At 42.2% G+C, this 22,302-nt stretch overlaps 1 protein-coding gene across 1 annotated transcript in view; it reads left to right on the top strand.

Annotated features, from left to right (window-relative positions):
• LOC126282858 (mite allergen Der f 3-like) overlaps nt 1-22,037 on the top strand; it is a 58,002-nt gene extending 35,965 nt beyond the window's left edge. The window contains exons 6-7 of the mRNA XM_049982226.1: nt 8,052-8,207; nt 21,774-22,037. Coding sequence (XP_049838183.1) covers nt 8,052-8,207; nt 21,774-21,935 — 318 coding nt within the window. The 3' untranslated portion in view covers nt 21,936-22,037. The remainder of the gene's footprint in view (nt 1-8,051; nt 8,208-21,773) is intronic.
• Nucleotides 22,038-22,302: the final 265 nt, after the last annotated feature.

Below are 22,302 nucleotides of genomic sequence, written 5' to 3'. Positions count from 1 at the left end.
CTTTTGGTTAGTTTGTATCGCCCTTGGTGGACAAATAATAATTATTTCCTGAACGCAATCGTTGAAATCCGCTACGGACATGACAACATGAGCATCTGTTTTCTTAGAAACTGAAAACATTTCTCGTGTTTGAACTGTGCCCATTTCTGAGATGTACTCCACTTTATTGGATGTGGCTGTACTGTGTAACATTGGTATTGTGCATTCATTCCTACTACTGCAAATTTAATTCCAATATGTATCCTAGGTTGACCAGTGGTTACTTCTACAATAAATATACATAAAATAAAGGTATATTGCTACTTGTTATTGGTACGATATGCTGTAACTCCTCGGGAAAGTCTGTTTGTGCTTGTTGTAGTGCTACGAGAATTTGCTGTGGGCTTACGAATGTCGAACTCAACTGCCCGTGATTAGCGTGGTGTATTGTCTCATTTAATGCCTCTATCTCCACTCCTGCGTCGTCTAATGTGGAAATTGGAAATTTTGTGGTAAGTTCTATGGGACCAAACTAATGAGATCATAGGTCCCCAGGCTTAGACACTACTTAATCTAACTTAAACTAACTTACGCCAACACACACATCCATGCCCAAGGGAGGACTCGAACCTCGGACGGGCAAGGCGCTCTAGACCGTACGGCTACCCCGCGGGGTGTCTAATGTGTTCGCTAGAGTGCGTTGTGATGCGGCTACTAGCATTTTATCATTTAACTATTCAAATGAGTAGTTTAGATCAACCAGCGCAGTGCCAGCCAGCCGTGGAGTGCCGCAGGTCTGAACTCAACTGACGAACTTCATGCTGTACCACTACAGAAGGGAGAGCTTATAGCGTCCCCAGTAAAATAATATTTATAAAGAAGAGACATTTAAAACATGAATAACATAGATTTTTTATCGTGTATCCGTATTATAATAATTTCTCTGTGTAAGTTTCGAGTGCAGAGAAATATAACAAAATGATTTAAAGAGACGACAAGGTACGCTCTTTTGTTATTTTTTAGTCTTCACTTCTTCTCTTGTCTTGATTGCGTGTAGACGGACATCTTGCGTGTGCTGGCAAATGTAAGCATATTTGTACTAATTAAGCAGATAATATATTGATTTAGTATTATTGTTCACTTTCAATTTGTAAGAGGTGATCCCAATTTCATGTCCGCCTTCCTTAAATTAACCTGCATTCGAATAATTTACAGTACAACAATTGCAGCTGCCGATACAGCCAACGACGCCATTACGTGGCGATATTAACTTATAAAAATTAGCGGAGGCGAAAAATTCGCCCGCTATTAACATGATATACATTCTTCTCCACAGCCGCCCGACGTTGCAGAAAATACGTAGCTTTAAGAGTCTTATTTTCAGTACCACAGCCGAGAGCCTGAGCCAGGACTCCGACTACAATGCAGTGGTTAACGGAGGTAAGAAAAAATACTCTCGCGCGTGTGTGGGCTGCAATTCTAATGAATAACAAAAGATTCTTTTATTTAAAGTGAACTGACTAGCCGAGGAAATTAATATGAAAAGTTTATTCCATTGTTCAACTTATATGCTCATATCTTAAGATTCAGCGAGTCTAGCATTAATTAATGTAACAAATAATTTAAGATTAATATTGCTAAAGAGGAGAACTTCACAAAAGCATTTAATCGTAAATCAAAATTGAATGAAATATCATTTTTATTAAGGCCCACCACGAAAGTCGGCAACAATCAAAATAATAATAATAATATATTAAATTACGACGGCCTACCAGCCCGGCAGTACTGGGTTCACCGCCTGCCACCTACACCACACCACGGATGGGATGGTCCAAGGAACAAGAGGCGCGGAATGGAATCGAATATACTCCCTCAGCTGACAGCAACTACCCATGCTGCATCAGGCTGGGCTAATCATCCGTATCGACGCTAGGGGAACGATCTCGTTAGGCCGCAGGCGCAAGGACTGGCGTAGCGTCCGACACCGGAAGTCTGTCCGTGACCAGGGCTGGGGCAGCTATGGCCAACAGTGCACGTTAGCCGACGCACATTTAGTGCAAATTTGTATGTCAGTAGGGTGAATCGACCTGTTGTGCTGCCATTCGTGAACATCATTCCAGGATAACACTCGCCCATTTACCTCTGTTGTCACCAAACATGCGCTACAGGGTGGTGGCATGTTGTCTTGTTCTGCTCGATTACCAGATCTGTCTCCAATAGAGCACATGTGAGACATCATCGGACAACAACACCAGATTCACCCACAAACAGCAATAACCGCTCCTACATTGACCGACGAAGTGCAGAATGAATGCAGCTCCATCCCACAAACTGACAACACAATGCATGTACGTTTGCATCTTGCAATCAACAGTCTGTTGGTTACATCAGTTACTAATATACCAGCACTTCACATTTGTAACGGCTTGTCTCGCGCTTACATTAACCTGTAATCTTGCAATATTAATCACTTAGGTATATTACCTAGACAAATTTATTCCCGAAATTTCATTACTCTAGGTTAATTATTTCATGGTGCTGCGATTTTTTCCCATCTCTGCCAGAAAACAACCTGGAAGACAACATCGATTTAGATCCGATGACAGATATGTCACCTGGGGGATAGTAGATGTACTGACAATGGTTTCAACGTCGTCTGGAAACAACGCAGTGGTATAGCCGTTTAATAAGATGTTGACAGCCAGAAGGTTCAGTGTGGTTGCAGGCGTGTGAGACAAGCATACAACTAAGCCACGGAGACGCACTCGTGCTTCCTACAGCCAAATGAGCGAATTCGAAAGTGGTCGGTTTGTGGCCTTCGGAGCGGCGTGATGCTCCTTTCGGAGAATTGCCACCAAGTTTGACGACGCTGGCATCAGTGGTCACATGAACATATTCACAACTGTAGATGAGGTTATGGCGTCCACGTGGCACAGACGCCTGACATGATCGTCATATTGTAAGGGCAGCAGTGACAGATCATACAGCTACAACAGCACAGATAAAAGGACTTGTGAAGCTAGACGTTTCAACACGAACTGTGGCGAACCGATTATTACCAGTAGGACTATGGCCATGCACAGGTCTAACGCGTCTTCCACTCAGGCCACAGCATCAACGTGCACTGGTCGACTTGAGCCGTCAGAGGATCACTTGGAAGGTGGAAAAGCGCGCCGTGGCCTCATTGCCAGTTAGACTGGCGAGGCTTGGGCACAAAAGGGTTCTCAGGGGTGTACTTCGTGAAATTATAAAAAAAAATGCCTTGACCACTATGGGACTTAACTTCTGTGGTCATCAGTCCCCTACATCTTCGAACTACTTAAACACACATCCATACACGAGGCAAGATTCGAACCTGCGACCTTGGTGGTCGTGCGGTTCCAAACTGTAGCGTCTAGAACCGCTCGGACACACTGGCCGGCGTGAAATTATAGACTGTGTGTTTACATGAAGTTTTGTTAGAAACAACCTAAGTTTCCGTCTGATTATTTCGTCCCAGAAGAATCCATTTTACTTCGGAATTGTGTGGATGAGGAGAATGTGATTCAAGCTAGTCACTAAATCATGTAAATCACACACGATTCTGTTACTAAACCTGTAAACACTGTGGGATTAGATTATACATCTGTTCACGTATATCTGTAATCATTAACAACCAAGCTATTGCTCGTGAATGTTTGGTAACATGACTTCCACTACGATGTAAACATAACCTGAGTGGTTTCACAGCTGTCACATTTCATTTTCCCTCGCCGCGAAGCTTAGACCATTAGTGAACAAACAGGTTTAATTCTTTAATTCATCTGGTCGGTGCCCAGAAATTAATGGCGGAAGCCGTGATTTACGCACGCGACCGTATCGAGCATTAAGATCCAACTGTCTTTGAAGGTAACAGTGCATACGCGCTTGTAACACATCCCCTCAAAAGGCACACAAAACATACACGACTGCAGCAGCATTAGTTTTAAAGAAAGAGATAGTTTAAGTAAAATAAAAATACTTATAACTAATGGGGGATCAGCAAAACTACACTGAAAGTTAATAGTTCACTTCAAGAAATTTAATTTACGTAGCACAAGTTAAGAAAGAAAATAGTTTCATAATGAAAACTATAATTAGACCTTTAAGACCATTTTCTATCGCTATGGAGAGTGGAGCTCTATGGTAGCTGTTTCCAGTCTATACTTTTCACTCATATTGCAACTTCAGACTTTAAATGTCAAATGACAACTAATTTAAATTAGACTGTAATTCTTTATGTCTGTTATTATTTATTTACATTGTTTTGGACGCATAGAGGATCACATAAAACAAGTAATTACCTGTGCCACTTCTTCTTCTTCCAGAATTGTTTCATCATCTCGCAATGCTTAGCTCAACGTTAATCTGACCAGTTCCTTCTAGGTACCTTGGGTTTGCCTTCTCATGAAAAATATGTCTGAAGGTGTTTCGATATTCGCTGTGTGTCGGTGAAATTTTGGCATTTTTTAGATCAATTGCGACCTATTTTATCCAGACCGTTGTCTCTTTAAGTACGTCAAATTTTCTTTGTTAGTCGGTTGTCATCTAGTCCCATGCTATGTCCGTAGGATTTCTGTCGTCGTTTGCGGAAATCGGTTTCGAAGTTGGAACATTTTTCTGTGACCGTGTGTGATTGTATCATTCGACTATGGGTTTTGGGTCAAGGATTTTTCGGATGATTTTTCTTTCCTTTTTGATATTTTCGAAGCCTCCTTTGTAATTAATGTTTAGAGTCTCGCTGGCGTAGTGTTTCAGGTTTGATAACAGTCGTGTAGTGTCCACCTTTTGTGTTGATGTTTATGCATTGTTTAATGTAGACGCTCGCAACTTTCCCATATGCTTACCACATTTTGAGTTCCCGCGTTTTCTGTGGTAATCTTTCTGTACCTGTAGGCTCAACAATTTATCCTAAGTACGTGAAGTGTATAACCTTGTTTACTGTGACATATTTTGTGATTACATTTTGTGTTATGATGTGTTTTGTAGCCATGAATTCGGTTTTAGAAAAAGAAATTTGCAGTCCAACTTTCACAGGCACAATCTTTGTTCATCATCACAAAGGATCGTGAGGTCATCAGCCAAGGCTAGGCATGTGACGTCGATGTTATCCTTTTCTTTTCCTATCGTGATGGGTGTCCAGATGTTTCGATTTTTCAGTTCTTGTTCCCATTCTTTGATGACTTTGTCTAAAACGATGTTTGAAAGTAGCGGGTAGAGGTCATCGGCCTGCCAGGCGCCAGTCTGGTTGTGAGTTCCTCCGTTCAATTTGACTTTGGAAGTTGTGCCTGTCAGGGTTTGTTGAATGAGCCGTTGTGTTTTTGAATCCATATTGTTTTCTTTCAGTATATTAAATAGGGAATGTCGGTCGATGGATTCGTAACCTTCCTTGTAGTTGACAAATGTGCAAATGATTGGGAGATTTGGTATAGCTCGAATTTTCAGTGTAGACATCAGGTTGAAAGTTTGTTCGGTGCCTGATCTGCATGGTCTGAATCCTGCTTGATATTCACCTATTAGGGGTTCGAGTTGTTCCTGTGCGCGTTGTAAGAGGCAAGCGGAGAGGACATTGTAAGGAATGAAAAGGAGGGAGATTCCTCTGTAGCTATTCACGTCAGATTCGTCTCCTTTTTTGTGAAGTGGGTAGATGAGTGCGCATTTCCAGTCGTTTGGGAGTTCGTCACTTCACCATATGTCTTGAATGATCTGTGTGATTTTCTGTAATGATCGTGTTCCGCGATTTTTCAGTAGTTCTCCGGTGATTCCATCTTCTCCTGATGTGTTTCCGTTCTTCAGTTTTGTGATGTGGTGCCAGATTTCTTCTTGTGTCGCTGGATTGGCGTGGGGTTTAGTGTGACTTGGTGTGTATGTGTGTGTGTGTGTATGTGTGTGTGTGTGTGTTTGTGGAAACCGTTCAGATGGTTCAGAGCAATTAAGAAGGTAGGAAAAGTAGTATGCCAGTTCTTTGCAGTTTTCTTGGTTGGTGAGTGCGAGTTTCCCATCTTTGTTCTTGAAGGTCAAATATTGTGGTGTGTAACCTTTAATTTTGTCAGCGGAAGCTCTGTAGAAATTTTTGCTGTTGTAATTTCTGAAGCCTGATGGTTCTGTTTGTCTCTTTATGAATATCGAGGAAGTGCTGTAGGGTTTCCAGCGATTTGTTGCTGTTGTATTTTTGAAAGGCGATACGGCGATTGTTGATGGTTTAATCGCAGTTGGAATCCCACCATGAGTGTTTTGCCACTTTCTTAAGTGGGATTAATTCTTTAACTTTTCTGATTATTTTGCTACAAAAGTCAGTCCAGTTGTTTGTCGGTTTTTTCCATTCTTCTGTGACCTTTGTTTCTTGAAAACTTGATGTGTCGAACTTTTTGTCGGTGCGATTTCTTGAGTAAGACTATGTAATTTTCCTGTCTGGATCAGTGTATTGATGTCTAGTGTTCCAATGAAAGTTTTCTGTGACTTTTTTTGTTGTACTGTCTTCGGAGAGAATTTTACTTTAACTCTGGGAGGTGGTTGTCCGAGTTGATGGTCGTACCTCTTCGGAGTTGAATATCGTGGATGATTCCGCGGTGGGAGTAGGAGATGGCACGTGGTCGATCTCATACTCGCCGGCCGCGGTGGTCTCGCGGTTAAGGCGCTCAGTCTGGAACCGCGCGACTGCTACGGTCGCAGGTTCGAATCCTGCCTCGGGCATGGATGTGTGTGATGTCCTTAGGTTAGTTAGGTTTAAGTAGTTCTACGTTCTAGGGGACTTATGACCACAGATGTTAAGTCCCATAGTGCTCAGAGCCATTTGAACCATTTGAACCATCTCATACTCACCAAGATGTTGGATCGGGGATCGTCATATTTTCCGTTTTTGTGGGGGTTTTCTGGAGTGTGTGGACATAACTTTCAGGTTGAATTGTTGGCATATGTCAGTCAGACGTGCGCCATTAGTGTTAGTGTTTTGGTGTGCAGATTTTTTTTCGATTATTTTTCGATAAGTTTTTCTTTCCCGAGTTGAGCGTTGAAGTCTCCCATTAGGATTTTCACGTCGTGTTATTGGATTTTGTTCATAGTTTTTCGAGTTTGATCGAAATTTTTCTACGGTTTCGCGATTTTTCTTGTTTTCGGTATTGGTGGGCGCATGCTTATTAATGGACGTATATATTTTATTGGCACTCTGAACGCGCGTGGTCATGGGTCGATTGTTGATGGGTGCGATTTCTTTAACAGAGTTGATGATGGATTTGTGTATAAAGAAAGACCATTCCGAAGATTGGTACGCCTTTCGCGACCTTCTGTTGTGTTTTGTATTTTTCGTAGTCCATGGTTTTGTTGTCAGTGAGTCATGTTTCTTGAAGAGCAAGTATGAGAATTTTTTGTAGGTCGATTTCTTGAGTAAGACTATGTAATTTTCCTGTCTGGATCAGTGTATAGATGTTTAGTGTTCCAATGAAAGTTTTCTGCTTGTAGGGAAGTTAACCAGATTTTATCTGCTATGCTTGCCTGGACTCCCCAGACTCCGAAAGTCCAGTTGCCGTCTGTCGATAGGTGGATTGTGTACCACCTGGGGTAAAGCTGAATTTGCTTGCACATTTCAAGATTGCTTGTGTTTTACTGGTTTGGTCTGGTCAGCACCAGGGTCGAACAGGACCAAAGGTTGTTGAAGCCTTTGGAACATATTTTCAGCCGGGCTCACTGAGCTAACAGACACTGACCAGAGTACCGGTGATTTTCACTCAGACGTGTCTGGATTTTCAACTGCGTTGGTATTTGGTCCACCCCGAGTATTTGATTTCCTCGGTACCATCCATATATGGGAGGCTTTCCTCTATCCGCCACCTGGGAAGGCACCCAGTGGAGGAACCAACAACCTCACAAGGGATTTATTTATTTTTATTTTTATTATGAATTTATTATTATAGTCTTAAAATTTACGGTACTTCTAATATCGAAGTTATTAAATGTGAACTCACATCTCATATTTCAATACGTTAAATCGTAAGTTTTGAAAACTGGAACATATTACAATTGCACTAGCATAAGGAAAGTCTCTTCCTTTACCACAGTACCACGGGCTGAGTCCAATCGATCTGCGCAAAGTGGACCTTCAAATAGTAAACCAAGAGGAATGCGAGGCAGTGTGGAATCACAGTGGCTACGCTGTCCATCCTACGCAGATCTGTACTGCTCGTTTCGAGGATGTAAACTACGACTCCTGTAAAGTAAGTACAGAGCAGGCTGATGGCGAAAAATATATGTGTGCGAGGAACACACGTGTCGATTGACTCCTTACCATGCCGTTGGTACGGTCACTTCATTTAAACTCAGTGGGAAAAATAATTATCACTATCCCTAAAACAGATCATTGATGGTTTTGTAGCGACGTGGACATTCTTTAACTGGTACCATGTTGTTAAAGTCAGTCTCTTCTCATTTCAGTGAAGTGGAGACGTGACAGACTGACACAATCGAGTCCTCATATTTGGACGTGCCCATGACGACACGGTGAATCAAGTTCCCGATTTGTTGGCATTTTACTCGAACTGTGCAAACGTGTGTGCAAGGAACGGTGTACTGCTGGCAGCATGTTTTACATCGCGTATGCATAATGGGCGTAAAATGCTCGTAACTGAGGAGGTTTCGCGGTATGTCAATGACACTCGCTTTCACAGTCGACAGGAATTGCTCGTGTCATTGAACCCAGGTTCATCTCGACCAGTTTAAGACGGAACATTGCGAAGGGAAACACAAACAATAATCATCTGAGAACCACCTCGCAACGGGTCATTGTTCACAGTGGCAGAATAAGCTGCTCGTGTTCAGTGAGTGAAACAATGAAGGAACGGAGCAGTAGGCGTCAGCGTGTATGTAGCGAAGCAGAGTTCTACTTCTTTTTAAATGATGCAAGGTGATGGGTGTAATGATGATCCACTGAGGCTCTTAACCAACGGTGTGTGTGTGTGAGGGGGGTGCTTGTGTGGTCTCTTGGGAGTGTTTTTCGTACCATAAAGTGCTCCTATCTATTTAAGTTTTCACTGTGACATGATTGTTACGTATTTATTAATTTAACCCGATATGATTACGGCCATCAGCCGTCTCTTATTTTGGGCCAGGGTATAACACAGTACCTTTCCAACGTCATAGTATCGTGAGAAAAAACTATTTTAATATGACAAATAGTGTTAAAATGATTTGAGTGTCTATAGAAACAATGTGAGTAAATAGCACTGACTATGAACTAATAAAGTTAATTCTGGCAATACTTCTACTACTAATGCTGCTGCCACTATTAATGACAATAGTAATAATAATAATAATAATAATAATAATAATAGTAACGATAGTGACAAATATAAAAAGGAACTTATATGTGTCCAAATGACTCTCCTCTCCTCTCCTTTCTGATATAGCGAGTTCTGGGGAAAGGCAATTTAAGGAGACGGCACCAGCTAAAAGTAGTCGGAAATGAGGAAGATCTGCCTGCAAAGCAAGAAGTGCAAGGGTAACGAGTGCGTACAGGAACAATGTTAATTATTATTGTTACTTTAGTAGATATGTCAAATATTTATCTTCCGAATATAATCTCTGATATAATGTGCGGGGCTATTCCACAGTCAGTTCCCTGCTACTGAGAAGGACTTTGAGAAAGTGGCGAAATAATGTACCTGGAACAGAGAGGATTTTGCTCTGACTGGAATGCGTGTTTCTTCCACATTGTTCAGACAGGAACGTTAAAGTCACGGAGAAGTATGAGGGACAGTATACGTTGATAAGACAACACTGAAGACTTGTCTGCACACAGCCAGGATAGCTATGCTTATTGCTTCAAGGTTTTTGTTTCAGCTCTTTAACGATTAGTTTATCATTTATAAGGTGAGTTTTGGATTTTGTCTGGGAGTGGAAGGCTATTCGATCCCTCACAGGAAGGTACTGAGACCGGGGAGCACTGCGGGGTATGGTTTGGTCAGCAGATGACTTTCACCTTGTCTCAAAATAGTCTCAAAATAGCGGGGAACGGCAGCCTCCTGGGACGTACTCTGTTTTCGCGGAGTGATCCTGTTTCTCAAAATGTTATTGTGATTATATCCAGGTGTTAATATGATACGACGAGTGCACTGTCATCGGCACCAAAAAGTTCCCCTGTAGCGGCTGAACGTGAAATTTACCTTCCTGCCTACGTGTCAGAAAGAGCCCCCTAGTGGTGGGAGCCTATCCATGTGAAAAAGTTCGCTGCTTTCCGTCCAGTTATAGACTGTCCAACCCAAGCATCGCCCACGACTTGACGACCCAGACATGGTGTGCACTCATGGTCAACACTACCATGGGAGTTCCCTCCTGTAGTTTCGAATGGTGGACTAGCCCAGAATCTTTTGCCAATGGAGAAATCATCACGACACTTTTTTCAGTTACAGGCCGTATATCCTGTTTTAATATAGTTTTGTGCTATTCAAAAATTTTAAAAACCTCTCTCACACCGGCCTGATTTAGCTTCACTGATCAGGATAGTAAAAACATGCGTATGTTAAGGGAATTTTTATTCACAAAGCAGGCTTATCACATTCACACAGTTCAATACTGTTCTATCCTGATTAAATTGAGCTTAAATTAAATTCCATAAGGCAGTGAAGTAATTTCGAAGTCTCGGTGCGACGAAAATTGTCAGTCGATCTTCTGAAAACATTTGTAACAATTATTAACTTTCGGTGATCACAGGGGGAAGACCGGAGATCTACTGGTAAGACCGTGTTAGCCTATTTATTTGAAGTAACTGGATATCTTGAGCATACAAAACGGCAGGTTCGTCCAGTGTAAATCAAACGTTCCCCACTGATCCCTTGCAACACAGCGTACTAAGTAGACACTGTCAATAATAATCAGTTAAAGAATACGCGAACACACTTACTTTAGTTTAGTTCATGTATTAAATTCCTTCTCATACAGAATCTTATCAAGATGGTAACTAGCTCAACAATACATACATATACGTCCTCCTTCTTTCACGGCTAATCCGTGAGATCTCCTTCATTCTTTTCATAAGAGAAAACAGATAGCAGAGAAGCTTTTCCCTGGAATAAATGGACGCTCCAAGGAATAATAGGGCTTGAAACTACTTTGCATTGATAATCATCGTATATTAAAGTTTAGGAATCGGTCAGATAAGAAAAGATATTTCGAGATATGTACTGAGTTATATAATTTATAAAATTTCTGAAAATATCGCGGAGAGAGACATTACACTGTGGATACACACTATGTATCTTCAGTGCAATGGTTTCCATTGCCCTCTGCATCTTCACACCGTTGCTCATTCTTCCGTCTTTAGGGGCAGTTTCCAACTCCAAGGGCAAGAGAATGGCCTGAAGCTCTGTCCGCTCCTCCGTCCTCTTTCACAAGGTGACTTCTTATGCCGGAAGTCTTCGGCCGCCATTGCTGATGATTTTCATTCAATATTTAAGTGGTGGTGGGGTCCGAACTCGGGATCAAGGACGTTTTGATTGCTAATCAAAGATGCTCTTCGTTGTGCGATGTATATTACTACCACTCAGACATTGGGGTATGACCGCAAGTCACGTAAAGTCGGGTTATAAGTACGAATGGTGTACACTTTGGGTTACACATTATCAAATAAGGGTACATCTAGTTACGTTTCGTTCTTTATGGCACTGTACTTACATATTACGATATTTCAGATTATTTATATACATTTGTTCGTTACTTATTCCGTGAGCTCATACTGGATGCTTATTACACACAACGTTGACATCGACCACCACGTCACGTTAGGAGCTAGAAGGGTACTATGCATCTCTTGTTACAGTGTTCCGCGTTTCTTTCTTTTTATTTTAAGTCAACTGAACAGTTTAATGGTGTACATGTTATCAGTATCCTTTACATTACCAGTATCCTACTTTGTGCTAGTGGCTCAATATATATTTTATATCTCGACTTTCAGCTACCGTTTGCTTCAATGGCCATACCTGTGTATAATTTAATTACAGTTACTTTCATATTCTATTGATATCACTATATTAAAAAAATTTTGCATACACTTATTCATTACTTAATTTATGGTCTTATACTAGTAGCTTATTACGCCAAATTTAGACCTCGAGCACAATTTTACGTTAGCACCTAGACCTTGTATTCTACTGTTGTTTGTCTACAGTACTGTGATTTGTAGTCTATACGGCGTTTTAAAAATTCAATATTGTAGTTGTTCCATTTCGTTACCTACATACACCATGGTACGTACTTCATTGTTTCTATATTCTAAGCATCTAAACCTCGAGTGATCTGTTAGCTTATTCAGTGGCGATATGCACTGATGAGCCAAAACATTATGACCACCTTTTTAATACCTTGTTTGTCCGTCTTTGGAACGAAATACATAACTGATTCTGGATATTGGGGATCCGACGATTTAGTGCTCCCTTCTTGGAGGTATCTGACATTAGATGTCTACGCACAAGTCATGTAATTCGCGTAAACAAAGGGTCTCTGATCTGCGTACGTGGTGATGGCATCTGATAGCAACCCAGATGGGTTCTACAGGATTTCCATCAGACGAATCTGAGCCCTGAGACGTCAACGTGAGGTCGCTATAATATTGCTCAAACGACTTTAGCACTGTTTTGGCTCTGAAGCACGGAAAGTTATACTGATAAAGGATCATCGTCGGGGAAGACATCAAGCACTAAGGGATGGAGGTGGTTCGCAGCTGTGGCGCGCTGTACGTTTCGAGTCGTCGTTCACCTCGATGACGGCGTTTGTAGAGACGACCAACCACCTAGTGTAGCATAATTGTAATTCGCCCCAAGAGCCGATACGTTTCCATTGATCGGCGTTGAAACCCGATTGTCTGGTGCCCACTGCAATCGTAATTTACGAGTCGTGGGCTCAACGTTTGAACAGATAGTAATGGTCTGCTTCAGAGCTCAATGTTCAACAATGTACGATGAACGGTGTGCTCCGAAACACTTGTGTGTGCCCCAGCATTGTGCTATTTCGGTAGAGGTGCCATAAATGACCACCTCCCCTACTTTACAGAGCAGACAAGCCTCCGAACCCCACGTTCTGTGAAGAGTCGTGGACGTCCAACCATTTAGCGCTGTCCTACCTTTTCCGTAGATGCTCACGACGGTAGCACGTGAACACTCGACCAGTTTCGCCATTTTCCATATACTTCTTCACAGGCCCAGAATGATAATAATCTGCCCTTCGCAAAGCCATTTACCTCAATGAATTTACCAACTTGCAGCCCGTATCTTCGCTAATGTGATCCCCATTCATGCCTGCGCCGTATACATCCTTTTGTTACCGCCTTACATGCTCGCAACACCACTAGGAGCATCTAGCGCCGCGGTTATCAGTGGTCACAGTTTTTCGGTTGATTAGTGTATTTCCCACGATGTACTTGTCTTACAACTACACTGGTCGACAAAAGTTTGTAGTCTACTATATTAGAGGTCTCACTGGCCTAGGCACTTCATGCATTATTCAGTTAGAGCCCAAATACTGGACGTAGTTTACTACTGGGATGCTTTTTGTCCGGTTCACTGTCATGCAAGCATACCGCTGCCGCAGCGACACACCACGACCACTCCAGTATCAACAACACCTTGATTCAGTTTGTGTTGAGCACTGCAGTAACGTGCCACGAAATGGCATACAACAGTTTGATAGAGTCAGGACAGTAGCTTTACTTTCAGCAACGTGTTGCCGATCGGTTACGTGTCACTCAAAGTGGTGCCTCTAAGACGCGGAAAAATACAGAGAGACGGGAAATGTGAACGACATATCTCGCAACGGTCATCACCAATGCAGGATCGTTACCTCTAACTGTCAGCTCACAGGCGCCCAACATCAACTGGACGAATGTTGGATATTATTTCCCCCGGGCAACAGAGAGTCATATCTCATACCAAACAGAGCGTAGGAGGTTCCATCAGGGCGATTTTCATCCCAGAAGACCAAAGAGAAGTTTTGCACTGAACCAACGGAACCTAGGCATTCGAAGGACCTGGGCTCTTGCACATCAACACTGGAGCCTTGCAGAATGGAGTAACGTCACGTTTTCTGACGAGACCAGGATTGGTTTGCGTCTGGACACTAGAAGTGTTAGCGTTTGGAGAAGGGCTAGACGACATCAAGAACCACGATACGTTCAGGAAGTCTACCCGTTTGCAGGAAGAAGTGTGGTGTTGTGGACAGCAATAATGATGGACCAGCAGACCCCTCTAATTTCCCATCTACGACAATTTGATTGATCTCCGATACTCCAAAAGGCCCTACGGACGTGAAGCCGGTGACAACAACTGAAACGTCCCCTTAGAACAATTATATAAGACTGGTCTATGTGAAACGTCCTCTTCGAACAATTATACACGACTGTGCTTAAACTGACACACAATATCTTTAGCGCAACGCAATTTGACTTCAAAAAATCCCTACGAAAGAATGGCCCTGACTAGCATTAACCTATACGTTTCACAAATCACTTACCTCACAAAAATCTTCGTTACTCAAGCTACTGCAATACAGCGAGCGCCACTACTGCCAGCTAAATAAAAGATTCAAACTACTGAAGGCACTAACTACTGATAGGCATAGTTAGCAAATGAAAGATTTTAATAGAGAACAAACAATGTATTTACCTCACTAGTCATAATATATATAGCAGTTCATGACACCAATTCTTACAAATTTCAAAACTACGCCATGTCTCTCCCCACGTCCACCACTGCTGGCGGCTCACCTCCAACTGCGCAACGCTACGCGCTGTTAGCATCCAGCTGCCGCTGCCCTACACTACAATGGCGAGTATTACAACAATGCCAACCAGCCACCGACTGCACACGGTACAGCCAGTGATTTTCATACAGAGCGCTACGTGGCGGCGGCGTTACCAATAAAAAAACCTAAACAGCTTACTTACACATCGTCCTAGTCGATGACAATGAAAGACCGCGCCTTATTCTAGCAGTGTCACGGTACCTTCAAAGACCCAACATGAACCAATTCATTGGCCAGCACAGTCCCCAGACACGAATGCAACTGAGCACGTGGCCATTGAGCAGCGTCCGAATCCACCTGACAATCTTCAGGACCTCACTGCATCTGCCAGTGAGGACCGGGACCTCTCACCCCAGGATAAACTTGATGGTCTCACTCACAACATGCAGAGTGGAGGAACGTATCCTTATGTGGGGAGGACATACTCACTATTAAAGAGTTATAATGATCATCGTGAGATAAATTAATTTTTAACAAGGTATTGTACAAAGCTCAAGGGGTGTACTATTAAAAGTCGTACATGTATATTGCATTGTTTTGGGCACTCCCTGGAGGCAACTTTTTCCTTGTGCTTTATACGTAACGACTGCATTTCTCTAGTTCGTAATATCTTTCCTTCTGACTTGTGATTCTCACTCGTCTTTCATGTGTTGTGTAGACATAAGCTTGTGCAATCGGTGCAACATACATGGCACTTTATGTAAATGCTGTTGTATTGCTGGCATGGCGATGTATCACTTACTTCCTATTCATGTAATGACGAGTTTCGGTTTGGCACAATTTAGTGCACATATGATGGAGATTTATTGATGTGTACTTGCATAAAGTATGTTTTATATATCCATGTTGTTTAAATCTGTACCCCACCCTATTATATCTCACCTGTTTATGCTTATATTTTCGATCTACGTGCGTTACAGATCCGATGACGGCAACTTAGATTTGCCGAAACTGGTCATCATAAATAAAATTATAATTATCGATCCTGGCTGTTGAAGGTTTTGCTTTTGTACTTCATACTAGTTTTTATTAATCGTCATCTGGGAAAATTTTGTGTCGTGACAGGAAGAAATCACACACTAGCTCTCCATAACAACTAGAGTATCAGTAATTGGATGAGGAAACTGCAACAAACGAGCAGCATGCTGCCGTCTTGTAGCGAATCGATCCAGTCAGTACAAGAGTGCTACATTGTCGCCTTTGGAAGAAAGAGGACTTTCTTTTTGTGGAACGATGCCCAGCAGGCATACACTTTGCATACTACGCTACTGGCCATTAAAATTGCTACGCCAAGAAGAAATGCAGATCATAAACGGGTATTCATTGGACAAAAATATTATACTAGAACTGACATTTGATTACATTTTCACGTAATTTGGGTGCATAGATCCTGAGAAATCAGTACCCAGAACAACCACGTCTGGCCGTAATAATGGCCTTGATACGCCTGGGCATTGTGTCAAACAGAGCTTGGATGGCGTGTACAGGTACAATTGCCCATACAGCTTCAACACGATACCACAGTTCATCAAGAGTAGTGACTGGCATATTGTGATGAACCAGTTGCTCGGCCACCATTGACCTGACGTTTTCAATTGGTGAGGGATCTGGAGAATGTGCTGGCCAGGGCAGCAGTCGAACATTTTCTGTATCCAGAAAGGCCCGTACAGGACCTGCAACGTGCGGTCGGGCATTATCCTGCTGAAATGTAGGGTTTCGCAGGGATCGAATGAAGGGTACAGCCACGGGTCGTAACACATCTGAAATGTAATACACTGTTCAAAGTGCCGTCAGTGCGAACAAGAGGTGACCGAGACGTGTAACCAAGGGCACCCTATACCCTGACGCCAGATCATACGCCAGTATGGCGATGACGAATACACGCTTCCAATGTGCGTTCACGGAAAAGTCGCCAAACACTGATGCCACCGTCAAGATGCTGTAAACAGAACCTGGATTCATCCGAAAAAATGACGTTTTGCCATTCGTGCAACCAGGTTCGTCGTTGAGTACACCATCGCAGGCGCTCCTGTCTGTGATGCAGCGTCAAGGGTAACCGCAGCCTTGGTCTCCGAGCTGATAGTCCATGCTGCTGCAAACGTCGTAGAACTGTTCGTGCAGATGGTCGTTGTCTTGCAAACGTCCCCGTCTGTTGTGTCAGGGATCGAGACGTGCCTGCACGATCCGTTACAGCCATGCGGATAAGTTGCCTGTCATCTCGACTGCTAGTGGTACGAGGCCGTTGGGATCCAGCACAGCATTGCGTATTACCCTCCTGAACCCACCGATTCCATATTCTGCTAACAGTCATTGCATCTTGACCAACGCGAGCAGCAATGTCGCGATACGATAAACCGCAATCGCGATAGGCTACAATCCGACCTTTATCAAAGTCGGAAACGTGATGGTACGCATTTCTCCTCCTTACACGAGGCATCACAACAACGCTTCACCAGGCAACGCCGGTCAACTGCTGTTTGTGTATGAGAAATCGGTCGGAAACTTTCCTCATGTCAGCACGTTGTAGGTGTCGCCACCGGCGCCAACCTTGTGTGAGTTCTACGAAAAGCTAATTATTTGCATATCACAGCATCTTCTTGCTATCGGTTAAATTTCGCGTCTGTAGCACGTCATCTTCGTGGTGTAGCAATTTTAATGGCCAGTAGTGTATATGATTGTTCTCTTGCTTCCGTGACGCACTTAGAGCAAAGGCCACGAAAACAAAATGCAAAAGTGCGCGTCCGGAGATAGACAATTGAAACAGGAAATGGCGAGTTGATTATTTCTCCTCTCCATCAGTTAAACAGATACATTCCGTCACATACTGTCCAGTCACATTAATGTGTCCGCCTGTGAAAAGCCTGCAGGGCTTTCTGCTTCGAGAGTTAAGAGAGCCAATCAGGTCCTGGAAGATACCGACAGCGGTTTGGAGCCCTACCGTCTCCATTCGCGTGTCCAGTCACGCTTGGTTTCTCGGCTGAGGTGTCACGCAGATTCTCGATTAGGTTTTTAATCTGGGACGTTTTGTGGCGGTGCAAACTCATTCTGGTGCTCTTTAATCGACCACGTGTACTGCGAGCTGTATGCCACGTTGTATTCTCCTGCTGATAGATGCCGTTATGCCGAGGGAAATCGAACTGCATGGCGGGGTAGGCACTGTCCCCAAGGATAGATGAATACTTGTGTTGATCCATTGTGCCTTCAAGAATGACGTTATCACCCAAGGAATGCAACGAAACAATTCCCCAGACCATAACGCTCCCTCCTCAGCCACGGACACTTCTGACGAGTATTGCAGGGTGTTCGCTTTCAGACGGTTCATGGCTTATACGCCAAGAATCATTTGTCCGATCGAGCATAAAAAGTGATTCACCTGGAAAGCACATGTCACCACTCAGTGGATGCCCAGATGTCTCACTGACGTTCAAATTCAAGCCCTCGTCTGCGATGAACACCAGTCAGGTCGGGTTCATCAACAGGGCGCCTTCTGGAGATTTCCGTGCGCAACAACGTTTGCTGAATGGTCGTTGAGGAGACACTGTTGGTACCCTCTTGATGCATCTGTGCTGTCAGTCGTTTCACAGTTGCACTTCTATTCACATGTGCACATCTCCCTAGCATCTGTTAATCCATGTCATCTATGGCAAGTGGTGCACCACAGTTGCTTCGACGCTGATCTTGTATACCGCCATTTTGTCATGCAGAGTATGCTTTAACCACGGAGCCACGTGAACAGTTATCCGTTTCATAAATGCTTCCACTGTTGGCCCGCAAGACAACGACCGTGTCCTTTTGTTAGACATAAGATAAACGCCTTCGTTTCCGCACTAAGAAAACGACTGAATTTTATTCCGCGTCCCCTCGACACGCTTTAAGCACCCTCCTCTTCTAGTGCTGCCATCTGCCGTCTGTGAGTAGCTACTACGCGTCGATGTCGAACATAGGCGGCGGTTACATTAATTTGAATGGGTCGTGTAACATGTGAGGAGGGCTTTACGGCTTTGCAAGCGTTGGACTGGAACGTTAGGTCTAATTGCATGATCATCTAGTTTCCCTGATTTTACACCTATTATTTTATTATAATGTTTTCTTGTGGAGACAAATCAAAAGCCCCGTGTACCTGAATTCATTTGCCGACTCTCACTTTTCTCCCGGATACTTGCAGGGTCTGGTGAAGTTTATGAAGTTCCTGATGCACTTGGCAGAGTGTGTCAGGATTTTCTACAACGTTCTGAAATTGGTGGTCTGCTTTTGAACACCTTCTGTGATGTAGAACGTTGCTGAGTAAGCAGTACATTATCTTTGCTGAACGCACTGCGTTTTTGCATTCACATTGCAGAACTTTCGCTGGCCCAGGTTTACTTTCACGACCACAAGTCCGTGCTCCAAAGTGGTTGTAGTTCGATCCATATATCGGATACTTCAGTTTTGTGCACAACCTTTTGAAACATCCTGTGCACAGCACGAAGTGGTTTTCTGCTGCTGACGACATTTGAATATTAGAATGGAGTTCTTTCTCCAAAGGAAGACATCGTTTTATAATTTCTTCAATTATCTAAAGATTTGTTTCACAATACTTTCTTTTCCTCTCAATGCGTTTCTGTAATATCGCTGTAAACATAATCATTTGAAGATGGATAAGAAACTAACGTCCAGTGACGTTAAATACAAAAATATGAAACCGATACAAAAAATGAAATACTTCAGTAGCAATAAAACATTACATACCAGAACAAACATTGCTGCCCATGTCTGTATGAAGTCCAGAAGTCGCAATTAATTTCAGAATGAAAATGATTGTTTAAATCCCGTGTTTCATTCGATGTCTTTACTGTTTGTCCATCTCTCTGGACGGAAAACTAGATTAAATCAAGTATGTCATATGTGCGAAAAGGTTAAAGATTCTCTTAAGATCTACGAGTACTCCTTATACATAAATAAATTTTTTCTTGTTACATACTTTCACTCAGTGAGAATTGTATTTCAGTAGACATTACTGATATGTATTAACGTAATTAAAACGCTAACTACTTGAAAGTTAGAATTGCGACTTTCCTTTCCTACGTGGAAGAAAAAAATTGCAAAGCATATAAAATAGAAAGAGTTGGAGCAGATATCATAAATTTTATTTTCAAATTACATTTTAGCAGAAGTAAGCTCAAAGTACATTGTAGACGGCATATTGTACAGTGTTTTAAGAAATCCATCGTGTAAAATGATTGTAACAATATTCTGATTAAAATATTGAGACTTCATACAGTGTGTTTCAGAATTGATGGTCAGTATGCAGAGATATGACAGGAATGATCATTCGAAACAAAAAAAGTCAAGTAAACGTGACCTCTAAAATGCATACTTTAAGAAATATGACCAGTGCTTGATCTTCGATACTGTGAAACAAATGTCTTCAACTGAAAACTCTTATCTTCCCATATTTTTGGAGTGGTAGTGCGGACCAAAGCAAGAAAAAAATATCCATTAAACGTGTGCTCTACAATGCATGTCTTAGGAGCTAAGAGCACTTGTTCATTTTCGCTTATCCGAAACACAGTTCTTCAAATGAACAAGTGTGAAACTTCTTTATTTAATAAATTATTTTGCTTACATTGCTGAGTGCAACTGAATGCAAGTGTCTCTATGCTTGTCTTTATCGTTCCATTTCTGACCTACAGAATTTGCCCTGCCAAACAGAACTCAAACATTTCCTATTCAGTAATTACCCACAATATTAAAGGATAACACGATCTAACTGCTTCATAATTAACTCAAAAGAATGGCCCTGAATTAGTGGAAATCCTAATAATAATCTATACATTTCATAAGTCATTTACCTCACAGAGAAAATTCATTACACGAACTGCACAAATGCCGTAAGCACCAATACTGCTAGCTAAATAAAAGATTCTAACTACTGACGGCTCTAACTACTAATAGGAATGTGGTTAGGAAAGGAAAGATTTTGTTGCAGAGCAAACAATGTATTTAACTTAAGAACGTGACAACCAGTTCGAAAATTATATAATTATCAGTAATAAATCTCAATGACGGATATAGGTTCAGAACGTCCGCTCTCGCTAATACTGAAAACCTCCAAACTTCTAATTATTAACCTCTTACCTCCATCAGTGCTGACTGCTCACTCCCAACTTCCATCACTGCTGGCTGTTCACCTCCAACAGCTAGCCTGATCAGCCACAGAGTCTCTTCCAGAGTGCACACATGGCTGTCAGAGTTATTAATGCATAGCTCTACATAGCGCTGCCAACATACAAAAACGTAAACAGCCTACTTACAAGTGCTCATAACTTTTAGGTCTGCATTTTACAGCACATGTTTACTGACTTTTTTTCTCGTCTTTTGGCCCATACTGCCACTTCCCAAAATATGGAAAGCAAAGAGCTTTCTGTAGAAGATATTTGTTTCACTATATTGTAGATCAAGAACTGCTGATAGCTCTTAACGTGTGTTCACTTGACCTTTTTTGTTTCGTCATATTCCTGAAATACTGACCATCACTTCTGAAACACCCTGTATTTAAGTATATAAATTACAGTTCTTTCGAGCAGAATAAATATGTGTTATGTTAAGAATAGTCAGAATATAGGTTTTCACTATCTGATTTTCTGCACATACAATAACTAACTTTATCCATTGATTTTTGTAGGGTGATTTAGGTTAGGATCAGAATGAACTGTAGAGAATATAATAAATTTTATTTAAAAATTGCGTTTTAGCAGAAGTAAGCTCAAACTAGATTCCAGAACGTATGTTATACAATGTTTTGATAAAACAATCGTCTAAGATGGAGACTATAATCAGTATCTTGATTGAAGTGCTGATACTATATATTTAAGGATATGAACTACAGTAGAACCTCATCAGTAATATCTTTCACTGGAAAAAATTTGTAGTTGTTAAGAATGGTCTGAATATAGCTTTCCATACTCTGTTTTTCTGCACATGCCGCAGGTGACTTTATCGAGTGATTTTTGCAGGGTGATTCAGGGGGTCCTCTGCTCTATGAGGGAAAGATTGTGGGGATGGTGTCTTGGAGCTACGAGTGCGCTGCCCCTCCGTACCCCTCAGTCGGCACCCGTGTCTCCAGCTACGTGGACTGGATCATCGAGAACACCGACGGAACACTTGTGCCGCACTAGCGCCGTTATATTTGTATTTGCTACACTTTCTAAACACTGATCAAAATTAATGTTATTACAATATCTTATCAATGTTAACAACTATGTACAAGTGACAATGAAGTTTTGTTTATCGGCGATCTTGTACTTCGTATGTAGCAGTGGATTAGTCTGACATTCTTTACATTATAATGCTTGTCATTTAATGCTAATCTTATACAGCAAGGTGAAAACATGCAGTTCTGACGGTCAGTCAGCAAATTTCAGGCATCACCTGGAAAAAAAGCTGTGACCATGAAACGTGGTGAAGGGGTCAGTCACCCTGAACATAATCAGCGCTCACTACGACATGGATGACGCGCCGCTGGATTTGCTACGCTTCCTAAAC

The sequence above is a fragment of the Schistocerca gregaria genome, chromosome 1, assembly GCF_023897955.1.
Source record: "Schistocerca gregaria isolate iqSchGreg1 chromosome 1, iqSchGreg1.2, whole genome shotgun sequence".
In the NCBI taxonomy this organism is placed as follows: Eukaryota; Metazoa; Arthropoda; class Insecta; order Orthoptera; family Acrididae; genus Schistocerca; species Schistocerca gregaria.
This window is presented reverse-complemented; position numbering and strand designations above follow the sequence as displayed.